This window comes from Saimiri boliviensis, chromosome 12, assembly GCF_048565385.1.
Source record: "Saimiri boliviensis isolate mSaiBol1 chromosome 12, mSaiBol1.pri, whole genome shotgun sequence".
Classification (NCBI taxonomy): Eukaryota; Metazoa; Chordata; class Mammalia; order Primates; family Cebidae; genus Saimiri; species Saimiri boliviensis.
Window position 1 is genome coordinate 51,602,379 of NC_133460.1, and position 15,704 is coordinate 51,618,082.

The 15,704-nt window shown below is 41.9% G+C and overlaps 1 protein-coding gene across 3 annotated transcripts in view; it reads right to left on the reverse strand.

Moving 5' to 3' along the window:
• Positions 1 to 15,704, reverse strand: part of MICU1 (mitochondrial calcium uptake 1) — a 224,373-nt gene that overhangs the window by 34,688 nt on the left and 173,981 nt on the right. For all 3 annotated transcript variants that reach the window (XM_074382370.1, XM_010339272.3, XM_003928615.4), the window contains one exon: positions 10,723 to 10,860. In XM_074382370.1, the coding sequence (XP_074238471.1) occupies positions 10,723 to 10,860 (138 nt within the window). The remainder of the gene's footprint in view (positions 1 to 10,722; positions 10,861 to 15,704) is intronic.

Below are 15,704 nucleotides of genomic sequence, written 5' to 3' on the forward strand. Positions count from 1 at the left end.
CTCAGGAGGCTGAGGAATGAGAATTATGAATTGCGTGAACCCAGGAGGCAGAGGTTATAGTGAGTTGAGATCATTCCATTGCATTCCAGCCTGGGCCACAGCAAAACTCTGTCTCAAAAAAAAAAAAAAAAAAAAAGCAAATCACACAGGAGAAAATCTTCATGACGTTGAGTAAAGCAAGAGTTCTTAGATGACACCCAAAGCACAAGCCATAAAAGAGAAAAACCTGATTGGTTAGGGTTCATCAAAATTAAAAAATTTTGTGCTTCAAAATAATGAGAAAATAAATTATAAGCTAGGAGAAAATACTTGAAAATCATATGTTTGATAAAGGAATTACATCCAGGTCAGGCGCAGTGGCTCATGCCTGTAATCCCAACACTCTGGGAGGCCAAAGTGGGCAGATCACCTGAGGTCAGGAATTTAAGACGAGCCTGACCAATACGGTAAAATCCCATCTCTACTAGAAATATAAAAATTAGCCAAGTTACGGTGGCGGGGGACTGTAATCCCAGCGACTCAGGAGGCTGAGGCAGGAGAATTGCTTGAATCTGGGAGGCAGAGGTGGCAATGAGCTGAGATGGCACCACTGCACTCTAGCCTGGGTGACAGAGGGAGACTCTATCTCAAAAAATAAAAATAAAAAAGGACTTGTATCTAGAATTATATAAAGAACTACTATAACTCAATATATGGGAAGACCAACAATCTGATTTTAAAAAAAGATTTGAACAGTTTATCAAACAAGACAAGTGAATGGCTAGTAAGTACATGACACAATGCTCAGCATCATTAGGAAAATGCAAATTGAAATCACAATGATATGCTACTACACACCTATTAGAATGACTGTAATAAGGAAGACAGACATCAACAGGTATTGATGAGAGTGTGGAGAAACTGGAACTCTTGTACATTCATGTGGAAATGTGAAATGGTTCAGCAGCTTGGGAAAACAGTTTAGCAATTTCTCAAAAAATGAAATTTACCATACAGCCCAACTATTTCACTCCTAGGAATCTTGAACAAAAATGAAAACACAGGTCTGCAGGAGGACTTGTATGCAATGTTCATAGCAGCATTATTCATGACAGCCCAAACTGGAAACAGTCCAAATGTCCATCCACTGGTGAATGGATAAATAAAATTTAGTGTATCCAAACAATAAAATACTATTTACTCTTCTGCAATAGAAAATAATAAACTAATCTCTTAAGTTAACTCTCATAACTGAAAAAAAATTATTAATATAAGCATCTACATAAACTTAAAAATTATATTGTGTTAAGTAAAAGAAACTAGACACAAAAGACTACCTTATTATTATATTATTGTATTTATATGAAATGTCCAGAAAAGGCAAGTCTATAGAGACTGAAGGCTGTTTTATAGTTTCCTGGGGGTAGGGTAGAAATGAGGACTGGCTGAAAGCTAGCAGGAAGGATCTTTTTGGGGTGATGGAAATGTTCTAAAACTGGAAGGTAGTGGTAGGTAATTGTGTAACTGCAAATTTATTAAAAATCACTGGATTGTACAGTTAAAATGGATAGTTTACAGTATATAAATTACACCTCAAAAAAAGTCATAGATGAGAAAAGGAAAATTTAGCTTCCTTTGGAGTCAGCTGTAAAGCGAGATATCTAGTGCTGACAGGCCACGACGAGTGCAAACACACCGTAATGATGACTCCCTTGTCCTGCCTTTTAATCAGTTGTACCAAATCCATCTACCAGGAGCCAGTCTAATTGCCCAAGTTCTGTCTATGGCCCACCGAAAAAAATGTCTCCTTCCTTCCTTATATCCCATGCCTCTCACCAATCTTGTCGTCTATCCTCAACTCAATCTCCTTAGTTTTTTTTTTTTTTTTTTTTTTTTCTGGAGACAAGAGTCTTGCTCTGCTGCCCAGGCTGAAGTGCAATGGTGCAATCTTGGCTCACTGCAACCTCTGCCTCCTCTCAGGTTCAAGCAATTCACCTGCTTTAGCCTCCCAAGTAGCTGGGATTACAGGCACCTACCACCATGCCCGGGTAATTTTTTGTATTTTTCGTATAGATGGGGTTTCACCATGTTGGCCAGGCTGGTCTTGAACTTCTGACTTAAGATGACCCACCTGCCTTGGCCTCCCAAAGTGCTGGGATTACAGGTGTGAGCCACCGCGGCTAGCCTCTCCTGCTTAGTTTTAAAACAAGTTTAATTAATATTTTTATACCAGGTACAAAGCAATTCTTTCTGAACCCTGTCCTACATGTGGCCCATGTTACCGATTTCTTGAGTACCTTTCAGAGGTATTACTATGCTTGTCTTGCTCTAATAATGCATCTTCCTATTGCAAATCCCAGACTTCTCTTCAACTGCTGCCTGGCAACAGATGAAATTATACAATTTCTGTTACTTTACATTTCTACAAGTATCTAATCTTTTGGAAACATCACTTTCTTCTTATCTTCATCCCTCCTGCTTACAACATGTTTGTGATTTCCTGCTGTCAACTGGATAAACCCCCAAACTTCTTAGCCTGGGATTTAAAGTCCTCCACCATCTGCTTCCATAACTTACTTTTCTAGCTATCTTCCTAAGAACCTTAGGCTGGAACCTGGCAACATTGGTTTTGTTTCCCTAAAAACCTGTGCTTATTTAAACCATGGAGAATAAGGAGTAGCAACAAATAGGATGATTAGTAAGAAGATTATGGACTCTGGAATAAGAATAAGGCTTTGAAGTTCAGGTGTGGTGGCTCACGCCTCCAGCACTTTGGGAGGCTGAGGCGGGTGGATCACGAGCTCAGTAATTTGAGACCAGTCTGGCCAACATGGTGAAACCCTGTCTCTACTAAAAATACAAAAATTAGCCAGGTACAGTGGTGGGCACCTGTAATCCAAACTACTCGGAAGGCTGAGGCAGGAGAATTACTTGAACTTGGGAGGCGGAGGTTTCAGTGAGCCGAGATACCGCTGCACTCTAGCCTGAGAGACAGAGTATGACTCTGTCTCAGAAAAAACAACAACAACAACAAAAAACAAAAAACAAAAAAAGAGTAAGGCTTCGAATCCTGGTGCCACCCTCCTAAGACAGTGTGTGATCTCAGGTTAACTAAGGATTGGAGGACTATTTTTCATCTGAAAAATGATAATTCTATCTACCAAGCAGGTAGACAGACAAGATATATAAAATGTCTAGTACATGGAAAGTATGCAATAAGTGGTAGGTAGGAGGCTTTAGTAATTTGGCAGGCTCATTACTAACAGAACCAGTGATAATGAATTTATACTAAGCTCTGAAGTAGGCTCTCTTCTCTGATACGTGTGGGATCTTAAGGGATAGGGAATAGGAAAAAGGTTGATATAAATGAAACTCACTGTGGGGAAAAAAACCGGAAAATAATAAAGGGAAAACTCATAAAACTAAATCTCTTAACAGTAATTCACAGCTTAGTACTCCTTTGGGAGAAGTACAGGTTTCAAAGCTAATTAGTAAAAAAAAATAAAATAAAATGTAGAGTTCTAGACTTTTTAGTTTTATGGCCTCATTTCGCATGTTATACTACATAGTGCCTGGTGGGCACCTAATATGTGGGGTTAACGAGTTTTCAAGGGCTATGCTAGCAGTTTCTAGAATCTGGTATTCCATAGATGACTAAAGTGGTTCAAATATCTGAGAATAAGTGAAAAAGGAGAGTTTCCATATATTATCTACAGATAGTATGGAAACTTAACCATCTAATAGTTTTATTAGAAGTGTTTGATAAGTACTAACTGCTTAATGGCTAGTAGCAGTATTCATAAGCAATGATACACACAGAAGGCTGTTGGGGATAGGGCTACAACAGGAAACACTTAGCAAAAGCAAATGTCTTTATAACTTCTGCTTGTCAAAATCCTACCCCACGTTTAAGGTCAAGTTTGGCATTTCCTCCAAGAAATCTTACTGAGTCTCTTCACTTGGCTCGAATCTTTCTCCTTAGTGCTCCAAAAAGCTCTCATACCTTTAATAGAGCATTCAACACATTTATCATTGCATTTGACAAGCATTTACCACTATACAGAGGACATGCAAAGACGAACAAGGTACTGCTTTCAAGAAGCTCAAAGCTAAGTGAGTTGACTTGCTTTATATTTGTTTAAAATCTGTTTCCTTCCACTAGGAATGCTAAGTTCTATGAGGCAGACACTGGTGTGCTCACTATTGCATTCCCAGTATTTAGAAGAGTGCTTGGCACATAGTGGGTGCTCAATAAATATTGAATATAAATGTGAATATGGAATTATAGGGTTCTTTGCATACATATTTTTCTCTTACTAGACTATTACAGACCTAAGAAATATATATAGTTGTAAGGATAAGGGATGGTCTTTTTCACAGCACCTGGCTTAGGGTCTTGTACACAGCAATGTCTGTCATTGAACTGATTATAATTTTCAATTTCATCCTTAAGAAATTATTAGTTCGTAGTATCTGCACTCATAAACATAGAGGATCACCACTGTGAATTACATTTATGAAGTCTCAGAAAACTCTTTGTTAAATAAAAACATGGTGGTTGTTCAGAGCATCAATAGAGTAATTTTTGTCAAGCATGGCAGGTTCCCCAGTTCTTCAAACAATTATTTAGGGATAAAACAACTAGAGACACTGATGGCACATTGCATCTCTAGGGCAGTAGCTCACAAGCCTCGCTGCGCATTAGATTTACCTGGGGACCCTTCGTATTAGTCCATTCTCATGCTGTTAATAAAGACATACCAGAGACTGGGTAATTTATAAAGGAAAGAGGTTTAATTGACTCACAGTTCCACAAGGCTAGGGGCACCTCAGGAAATTTACAATCATGGCAGAAGGGGAAGCAAACATGTCCTTCTTTACATGGCGGCAGGAAGAAGAATGAGTGCCCAGTGAAGTCAAAGAAGCCTCTTATAAAACCATCAGATCTTGTGAGAACTAACTCACTGTCACGAGAACAGGATGGGGGAAACCATCCATGATTCAATTACCCCCACCTACTCCTCCCATGACATATGGGGATTATGGGAACTACAATTCAAGATGAGATCTGGGTGGGGACACAGCCAAACTGTATCACCCTTTAAGAAACACTTCTGGAATTTCTCATGCAGAGGGTTTAAAAAACCCCAAAACATAATGCAGTATAGCTAATCTGGAGGGACAAAACAAACAAACAAACAAAAACAATAACAACAACAACAACAACAAAAACCCAAACACTGATGCCTGGCCTCAGCTACTAAGGCTCTGATTTAATTGGTTTGAAGAGGGCCCCAACAACCACATTCCTTAAAAATTCCTCAAGTGATCCTATTGTAGAGAAGCACTGCTTTAGAGGAAGAGGATGATTAGGAGAAAAAGCACTTTCTTATGGAAAAGGCAAGATCTGCAATAGGAAGCCTTGGATTTTAGACCAGCCTCTGAATGGGTCATTAATTTCTCTTTCTGTCTCTATATTCTTAAAGGCACAGTATCTAACATGGCTGTTAGAAAGAAAGAGAAAAATGGCTGTGAAACATTGAATGGTCATTAATTTATATGCAAAAATTTAATACCACCCCTAGGACCTTCGATCCTTTAGGTCTTGTTTGATATCTTGATACAGAATCTCACACAGAAACTGATTAATGTCAGCCAAATGAAAACTTACATTTTCATGTTAACAAATCCAAAGTAGAATAAAAGAAGTAATCAGAAGGCAGATTGTAATTCCCTTTTTATAGGAAATGGTCGTAGAGAGATGGCCGGTAACCTTATGAGCAAAGACCCTTCATTAACACTCACTTGAGTTAATTGCTATATTCACAAACTTTTTTTTTAGACGGAGTTTCGCTCTTGTTACCCAGGCTGGAGTGCAATGGCACGATCTCGGCTCACTGCAACCTCCGTCTCCTGGGTTCAGGCAATTCTCCTGCCTCAGCCTCCTGAGTAGCTGGGATTACAGGCACGTGCCACCATGCCCAGCTAATTTTTTGTATTTTTAGTAGAGACGGGGTTTCACCGTGTTGACCAGGATGGTCTCCATCTCCTGACCTCGTGATCCACCCGCCTCAGCCTCCCAAAGTGCTGGGATTACAGGCTTGAGCCACTGCGCCCGGCTATTCACAAACTATTTAATCAACATGAGAGGACGATCAATCTTAATCTCTTTGCTAACGCAGACTAGAAATTCTGGGCCAAAAGTTATTTAACACCGCAGATTTTCATCATCTGTCAAAATTTGTCCTTTCATTTCAGAGCTCTTTAGCAAGGTCGTCAGATCCTAAGTTAACTCCTGTCAATGCTCAGTTACTCTATTACTTCAAGGGGGATGCCACCAATGCCCAATTTATTGCTTTTAAGCATAAATTCATAATGAAATATGAATTCACCTATCATGATAGATAAAGTCCAATCAATATCTGGACCAACTTTAAAAATAAGCCTGGTCAAAATAAAGGAGTATGTCTGAATACAAACACTAAGCTTCCAGCACAGGGGCTAAAAAATCCACCTATACATTCATAATCAATTTTCTGAAACTATCATTTCCAACAGATATGAACTAAGTAGCAGGTAGTGTAGAAGTGCTCTATGGGAGATAAATGTTTTTCTCTGTCACTTTCCATTAATGATGAGTTTTCCCGACAGCCAAGGGAATACTTGCTGTGGGAAAAGGCTGGACTGAATTCAGAGAAGCTGACACTTCCTCTCAGAGCCCAGCCTGCCCTCATTTGTAGCCCATAGCCTAGTTCAGAGGTTCTTTCAACTTTTCAATATCCAAGACAAGGAGGAAAAATTCTAGCAGATAAGAAGGACTTTCCACCAAGTTGAGGCAATGCTACGCATGTAAGATTTCTTGCACAAAGACTAACTAAGAAAACTGGGACAAGCAATAGGAATCTGCTATCTTATTTTCAATTATTGAATCTTTAAAGCTAGAAGGGCCCTTATAGTGAACATCTAGGATAAGCCTCTCTCTTCATGAGGCCAATAAGGTTAAGTGATTTATCTAATGACTATGGAAACCTCTGAGGCAGAACTTGATCTCAAGTCTTTCCATCTTCATGCCTACCACACCACATTACCTTGGTGATACGGTTTGGCTGTGTCCCCACCTAAATCTCAAACTGTAGCTCCCATAATTCCAATGTTTGTGGAAGGCACCTGGTGGGAGGTAACTGATCATGAGGGTAGGTCTTTCCTGTGCTGTTTCTTGTGATAGTGAATAAGTCTTACAAGATCTGATAGTTTTATAAAGAGGAGTTCCCCTGCACACACTTTCTCTCTTGCCTGCCACCATGTAAGATGTGTCTTTTCTTCTCCTTTGCCTTCCACCACGACTGTGAGGCCTCCCCAGCCATATGGAACTGTGAGTTCATCAAACCTCTTTCCTTTACAAATTACCCAGTCTCAGGCATGTTTTTAATAGCAGCATAAGAATGGACTAATACACTTGGCAGTCTCTCATGGAACATTTTTAGTGCCAGGTTAGATTCTTGCTCATTGCCAAATGGTAGCCCTTGTCCAGTGAGAAGAGTATTGGGCAGGGAATGAGAAGATCTGGGTTCTAGCCCTAGCACTGCTTTGTGTGTGTGTGTTCTCTTAGAGGTCTGAATTGATTTTATTTTATTTTTTTAAAAGATGGGGTTTCACCATGATGGCCAGGCAGATCTTGAACTCCTGACCTCAGCTGATCCACCCACCTCGGCCTCCCAAAGTGCTAGGATTACAGGCGTGAGCCACCGTGCCTGGCAATTTTTTTTTTTTTTTTTTTAGAGACAAGGTCTTACTCAGTCACCCAGGCTGGAGTGCAGCAGCATGATCATAACTAACTGCAGCCTCAAGCTCCCCAGGCTCCAGTGATCCTCCCACCTCAGCCTCCTGAGTAGCTGGGACTACAGGCATGTGCCACAATGTCTGGCTAATTTTTGTATTTTTTGTGGAGACAGGGTTTCACCATTTTGCCCAGGCTGGTTTTGAACTTCTGGGCTCAAGTGATCCTCCTGCCTTGGCCTCCCAAATTGCTGGGATTACAGGCATAAGCCATCGTGTCCTATGAGGCCTGACCTTTTAACTCGTCTGCTTCCATTTGTTCATCTCACTTTCAGATGCTGACTCAGTCCTACCATCTTTTCTTTTCTTTCTTTTTTTTTTTTGGAGACAGAGTTTCGTTCTTTCTCTCAGGCTGGAGTGAAATGTAATCTCGGCTCACTGCAACCTCTGCCCTCCTGGGTTCAAGTGATTCTCCTGCTTCAGCCTCCCAAGTAGCTGGGATTATAGGCATCCACCACCATGCCTGGCTAATTTTTATATTTTTAGTAGAGATAGGGTTTCGCCATGTTGGCCAGACTGGCTTGAACTCCTGACCTCAGGTGATCTGCCTGCCTTGACCTCCCAAAGTGTTAGGATTACAGGCATGAGCCACCACATCTGGCCGCCATCTTTTCTTTCCTTGCACCAGGTGTAGCTGGTGTTGAAGGGTACCTCTAGAGAGCAGTGTTGCTAGTATTCCACAAATCCATGATCTCCAACCTCAAGGCTGCTCAAAAAACTCTAACTCATCTCCTCCTAAATTCTAATAGCTTTATCATCAGTCTTTTTGTTTCTATTCTTGCTCTTCTCCAAACTATCTTCCATAAAACAGCTAGGGTTGTCTCTTTAAACGTAGATACAACCATGTCATTTCACTACTCACAATTCTTTAATGGTGTCCCATTGCACTTTGCGTCAACTCCCAACTCCTTCCATCCCTATGAAGTCCTACATGTTCTGGTCCTCGTATCCCTCTCTGAACTCAGCTCAGGCCATTCTCCCTTTTGCTCAGTACCCTCTATCCAAACTAGTCCCCTTTCAGTTCTTCACACATGCCAGGTTTGTTTTTCCTGCCTGTTATGAACTGAATGTTTGTGACTCCCCTTCACCCCTCACCCCATTCATATGCTGAAGCCCTCCCTAACCCCCAGTGTGCCCAATGTGGTTGTATTTGGAGATGGGGCCTGAGAGGAAATAATAAGACCAAATGAGTTCACAAGGATGGGGCCCCAATCTGCGAGGGTTAGTGTCTTATAAGAAGAAACACCAAAGAGATTTCTCTCTCTCTGCATGCACACACACTGAGGAAAGCCTGTTGAAAAGTCAGCTACCTGCAAGGCCAGAAGAGAGCTCTTACCAGAAACCAAATCAGCTGGTACCTTGATCACAGGCTTGTAGCCTCTAGGAGTTTGAGAAAATAAATTGCTCTTGTTAAAGCCACCCCTGCCCCCCACCGAGTCTGGTATTTTGTTACAGCAGCCAAGTAGGCTAATACACTGCCTCAGAATTTGCCTCTGTGATTTCCAACTTTCCAGCACCTCCTCTCTCCTTTCTCTGCTTCTGTACTTTTTTTTTTTTTTTTTTTGAGACGGAGTTTCGCCCTTGTTACCCAGGCTGGAGTGCAATGGCGCGATCTCGGCTCACCGCAACCTCCACCTCCCGGGGTAAGGCAATTCTCCTGCCTCAGCCTCCTGAGTAACTGGGATTACAGGCACGTGCCACCATGCCCAGCTAATTTTTTGCACTTTTTTAGTAGAGACGGGGTTTCACCATGTTAACCAGGATGGTCTCGATCTCTCGACCTCGTGATCCACCCGCCTCAGCCTCCCAAAGTGCTGGGATTACAGGCTTGAGCCACCGCGCCCGCTGCTTCTGTACTTTTAATCAAATAAGCCTTCCAACTAGACCACTCTAATGAAGCACCCCTCTCAAAGGTCACCAATTACTGCCATTTCACCAAAACCAATGGATGTTACCACCTTTAGCTTACAGGATCCTCTCTGTTATATGTGACACCTTAGATCCTTCAGTTCTCGAACCCTCTACTTCCTTGGCTTTGATTTCACTACTCTCTTTAGGTATTCTCTGTGGTTTTGTGTGTGTGTGTGTGTGTGTGTGTGTGATGGAGTCTCTGTTGCCCAGGCTGCAGTGCAGTGGTATGATCTCTGCTCACTGTAATCTCTGCCTCCTGGTTTCAAATGATTCTTATGCCTCAGCCTTCGAGTAGCTGGAATTACAGATGCATGCCACCATGCCCTGCTAATTTTTGTGTTTTTAGTAGAGATGGAGTTTCACCATGTTGGCCAGGCTAGTCTTGAACTTCTGACCTCAAATGATGCACCCGCCTCGGCCTCCCAAAGTGCTGGGATTACAGGCATGATCCATTAGAATATTCTCTAACCATTTCTTCTAGATTTGCTTCCTGAGCTGCTTAAATGTTTGTGTCCCATTGGATTCTGTTGTTGACCCACAGTTCTTTTCTGCAAAACATCCTCCTTGGGCAATTGTTTTTATGGTTGTAATTCTAATATGTGTTGATGATTCCCAAATCTATCTCAGACCTCTGAGGTAATGTGAATATGCAGCTGCCTGCTGATCATCTCTACTTTAGTCCACAGGCATCTTAAATTTAAGATGTTCACGACTGAACTCTTTATTTTCCCATATAAACCAGTCTCTCTTTTAAAATTCTCAATCTCAGTTTGTGCCACCCTTTCCTGAACAAAAAACCTGGGGTGATTCTGGATGCTCTCCTCTTCCTCACCTGTTGCCTATTCCTTTTCTCCCTTTGGACCTCAGGTACCAGAAATGAATTAGGTGTAATTGTTGGTTCATGAAACATTCTCATCATTATGTTAGTACCTTTATACTACACAATAACCATACATTCCCATGGTTTCTTTTCTTCCTCCAGCCAAAGCTACCTACCTTTCCTTCTTTGAAGTGCTTTTTGAGCTGCCTCTGCATGGCGGTCAGCTTCTTGGACTGCACCCCACTGTAGGCAAGTAGCATGCCACCAAACTGCCTCTCAGTAATTCTCCCATCCACAGGGTCATGGCGTTCAAACTGCGAGGGAAACAGAAAGAGTGTTCCTGGGGTCAACGGAAAGTATTTTGACATGGAACAGGAAATGATCAGCTGTGTTTGATGGCAGAAAATAGCTAATGACTGGGACTGTATTTTTGAGCTACATTTCTCAGTAAGATACGGGAAAACGAAGAAACAGAAGATCTAGGTTCTTATCCTAGATCTGCCACTTACTATTGTCAGAGACAGTCAAACCAGAGCAACATCACCTTGAGTGAGAGCTAGGAAAAATGAGGCTGGGACTTGCTGGGCTGCATTCCCAGTAAGTTAGGTATTCCTAGCCTCTGGATGTTTATGGTTAATGGAACAGATTGATAACGTTTACTAAATAGACCCAGACTCAGCAATGTCCTGATATCCTGATTATCTTGAAAACAGAAGCATTCCTAATTTTGCTTTAAAGATAATAATATTTATTTCTAAAAAATTCATAAAGGTTTGAGAGTATACTTTTAAAGAAGAGTAATATATTTTCGAGTTTTCCCCCAAATAGCAATAAAATGTTAGGACATCGATAGAGGTAGGACTTACATATAAGACACGAAATAAGAAAGTTAAGAGTGAATTCTTTTTCAGTTCTCATTTCTTCAGCTAGCTCGGTAAGTTGATAAACATCTAAGTTTGTTTCCTCAGTGGTGAGACTGTGTCAGTGAGCAAGACATACAACTGTATTTTAATACAATTACTTTTGTACCAACCTATAACAGTGACCATTTTTTTTTTCCTTTTTTAAGACAGAGTTTCACTCATCACCCAGGCTGGAGTGCAATGGCGTCATCTTGGCTCACTGCAACCTCCGCCTCCCAGGTTCAAGTGATTCTCCTGTCTCAGCCTCCTGGGTAGCTGAGATTACAGGTGCACACCATCATGTTTGGCTAATTTTTGTAATTTTAGGAGAGACAGGGCTTCTCCATGTTGGCCAGGCTGGTCTCAAACTCCTGACCTCAGGTGATCCACTGGCCTCGGCCTTCCAAAGTGCTGGGATTACAGGCATGAGCCACCATGCCTGGCTTAACAGTGACCATTTACTGAACATGTACTATGGGCCAGGTACCTTACTCGTATGTTTTTTAAATTATTTTTTTCTAAAAAATAGAGATGGGGGTCTCACTATGTTACCAGGCTGGTCTCGAATTCTGGACTCAAGCAATCTGTCTGCCTTGGCCTCCTAAAGTGCTGGGATTACAGGTGTGAGCCACTGTGCCTGGCCTTGTTTAATCAGTATAACAGTCTATGGAGAGGATATTATTAGCTCTACTCTGCAGATGAGAAAACTGAGATAACATGCAGCTACATGTGACAGAGCTGGGATTTGAACTCAGCCCTATTTGGGTCCAAAGACTATCTCTCAACACCACACCATTTCCTGTTTCTGAGCAATAGTACATCTTCTTTCTGTTGAACAGCACTGTGTTGTTTTGAATAAACTTATACAGCCATGGGGCTTAGTCACATTTAAATGAGAAGCAAAACTATATCCAAAAAAATGAACATCATCAATATTAAGTGAAAGCCTCTTTTTCAACGCAACCACTCAATATTTCATGTTTGTCACACCTTCATTCTACAGAGCTGATTAATTTTTGACAATACCAGAAGTTTTCAGGATTCAAGTTAAGTTTGATTTATGGCTCAATTTTTCATCCTGAAACAAAGTGGAGGACTGACAAAAATTTCTAAACAGGCATACTTTTTGCAATGTTTAAATCAGATTTTCAGTGAAATCTGATACCTGGGTAAAAGTGCATCTATGGGCTTCTTCAAGGCATGTGAAAGAAGGCTGTGCTCCCTGCTCTCCATGCCAGACTTCAGTGATTTAAAAGTGTTCATTCTGTCCTTATCTGGAAGATTTCACAGCTGTGGGGCAATCCCATATGTTGGAATTAGATGAATTTTCAGTTTTATCTCACCAGATGGATTCATGGTTGAAAATGTTCTTGTTGTAACACTGGCAGCAGCTGCAGCTTGCTCAAGACTTACAAAATGCCCTTACTATCTATTCTCCACAGGGGCACAAGCCCTCGCCTCTGTTGTTTCAGACAGTAAAGTCAATTTCCAGTGCAATTTCCAGATGCCCAAGCAACAATTCCAATGCTCAGATTAGTATTTTTTTACTACTGTTCTTTGAAAACTCAGACTTGTCTTTTGGTAATGGGCTCTATCATGATTATTTTTAAGTGACTGGAATCTGAAAGGGTTTAACAACCATCAATTTCTGTTTGTCCATGTAGTATGGCCACTTCAAAGCTTACTACTTCAGCTCTGTAATTTGATTTTGGGCAGCACCTCTACTTTTAGGTTTTTAGGCTCTTCTGAGGTAGGACTGCCTTATTTCTAAGGTCTTAAACATGGCTGGAGGGAGCCATGGAGAGCTGTTTTTCTTTTTTTTTTTAGTTTTTTTTTTTTTTTTTTTGAGACGGAGTTTCGCTCTTGTTACCCAGGCTGGAGTGCAATGGCGCGATCTCGGCTCACTGCAACCTCCGCTTCCTGGGTTCAGGCAATTCTCCTGCCTCAGCCTCCTAAGTAGCTGGGATTACAGGCACGCACCACCACGCCCAGCTAATTTTTTGTCTTTTTAGTAGAGACGGGGTTTCACCATGTTGACCAGGATGGTCTCGATCTCTCGACCTCGTGATCCACCCGCCTTGGCCTCCCAAAGTGCTGGGATTACAGGCTTGAGCCACCACGCCCGGCTTTTTTTTAGTTTTTTAAAGACAGGGTTTCACCATGTTCGTCAGACTGGTCTTGAACTACTGACCTCAGGTGATCCACCCACCTTGGCCTCCAAAGTGCTTGGATTACAGGTGTGAGCCACCATGCCCAGCCCGAGAGCTGTTTTTTCTTTACACACAAAACTGCTAATGGAAACAGACTTGAACTAATGTCCTATTTGTTCAAACTTTATTAACTAAAGACCTACTATGCTAAGGCTAGGGAACTTGGAAGGTAGTATCTCAAGGACCTTCATTAGGGTTAAATTTTCAAGGGCAACAGCTAGACATTATGTGGCTGTAGGGGTCAAGTGTATGCAGGGTTAAGCATTGCTAATCCCCAAACCCCAAATCTGAAATGCTTCAAAATCCAAAACTTTTTTTCTGTTGTTGCTGAGAGACAGAGTCTCCCTCTGTCACCCAGGCTGGAGTACAGTGGCATGATCTTGGCTCTCTACAACCTCTGCCTCCTAGGTTCAAGCAATTCTCCTGCATTAGCTTCCCAAGTAGCTGGGACTACAGGAATGGATTACCATGCCCAGATAATTTTTGTATTTTTAGTAGAGATGGAGTTTCACTATATGTTGGCCAGGGTGGTCTTGAACTCCTGACCTCAGGTGATCCCTCTGTCTTGGCCTTCCAAAGTGCTGGGATTATAGGCATGAGCCACTGCATCCGGCCCAAAACTTTTTTTTTTTTTTTTTTTAGAGATTCGGTCTCACTATGTTGCCCAGGCTGGAGAGCAGCGGCTATTCACAAGCGCAATCCCACTATTGATCAGCACAGGAGTTTTGACCTGCTCCATTTCTGACCTGGGTTGGTTCACCATTCCTTAGGCAACCTGGTGGTCCCCTGCTCCCAGAAGCTCACCAAATTAATGCCAAATTTAGTGTGGACACCCAATCGGCTTAGTGCACTACAGCCCAGAACTCCTGGGCTCAAGTGATCCTCCCACCTCAGCCTCCCGAGTAGCTGGGACTACAGGCACGCTCCCCTGTGCCTGGCCATCCAAAACTTTTTGAGCACCAACATAATGCTCAAAGATCATGCAAAAGGGAAATGCTCATTGGAGCATTCTGGATTTTTTTTTTTTTTTTTTTTTTAGACAGGGTCTCGCACTGTCACTCAGGCTAGATGATAGTGGCACAATTACGGCTCACTGAAGCCGTCATCTCCTGTGCTCAAGTGATCTTCCTGCCTTAGCCTCATGAGTAGCTGGGACTATAGGCATGTACCACCATGCCTGGCTAATTTTTGCATTTTTTTGTAGAGACGGGGTCTCCCTATGTTGCCTGGGATGTTCTTGAACTCTTGAGCTCAAGCTATCTGCCAGCCTTGGGCCTCCCAAAGTGCTGGGATTACAGGTGCCACAGCACCTGGCCTGAATTTTGGATTTTTGGATTAGTGATTCTCAACCAGTAAGTGTAACACAAATGTTCCAAAATCTGAAATAATCCAAAAATTAGAAACAATGCTGTCCCAAGCATTTTAGATAATGGATACTCAACTGATGTCTTAAGATGGGACAATCCTGTGGATGCACTCCTGGGGTGCCATATGCATGTAATCAATCCCCAAGGTCATGGGAGGATCTTTTGAGGAAAGACATAGGCTATTACAAAATTATCATGATGTAGAAAAGTTCTAATTGCATATTTGGAAGCAATTCAAATTATTGGCTTATATTTTATTTTATTCAACCTATTTTCCACTAATGTTGGAACCTCTGATGTTCTACTTCAATGAAAATTAAAAACCTCCACTGTGTTTGATCCTGAGGCACAGCATGTGTGCATTCCAGCACACCACCCACCATCTGCATTGTTTTTCCGCGTCTAGGAAGAGAGCTTAACAGCCTCACATTTCCCCTTCGGCAGCCAATGCCACTTTCTCAAATGGATACAAGCTGTTTTTCCCCTGTTGTTCCCCAGGGGGCTGCAGGGTAGGCTACAAGGAGCCAACAAACTGCAAGGTTTTTCCTGGCTTTCAGTTCACACTGAGCCTCTTGTTCCCACCCCATCCCTAGTTGTTTTGGAAGGACAGATGGTCTGCATGTATCTAGATGAAATGACTTAAGGATGGGAAGCCAGAAAAGGAAGAAAACATGTATTA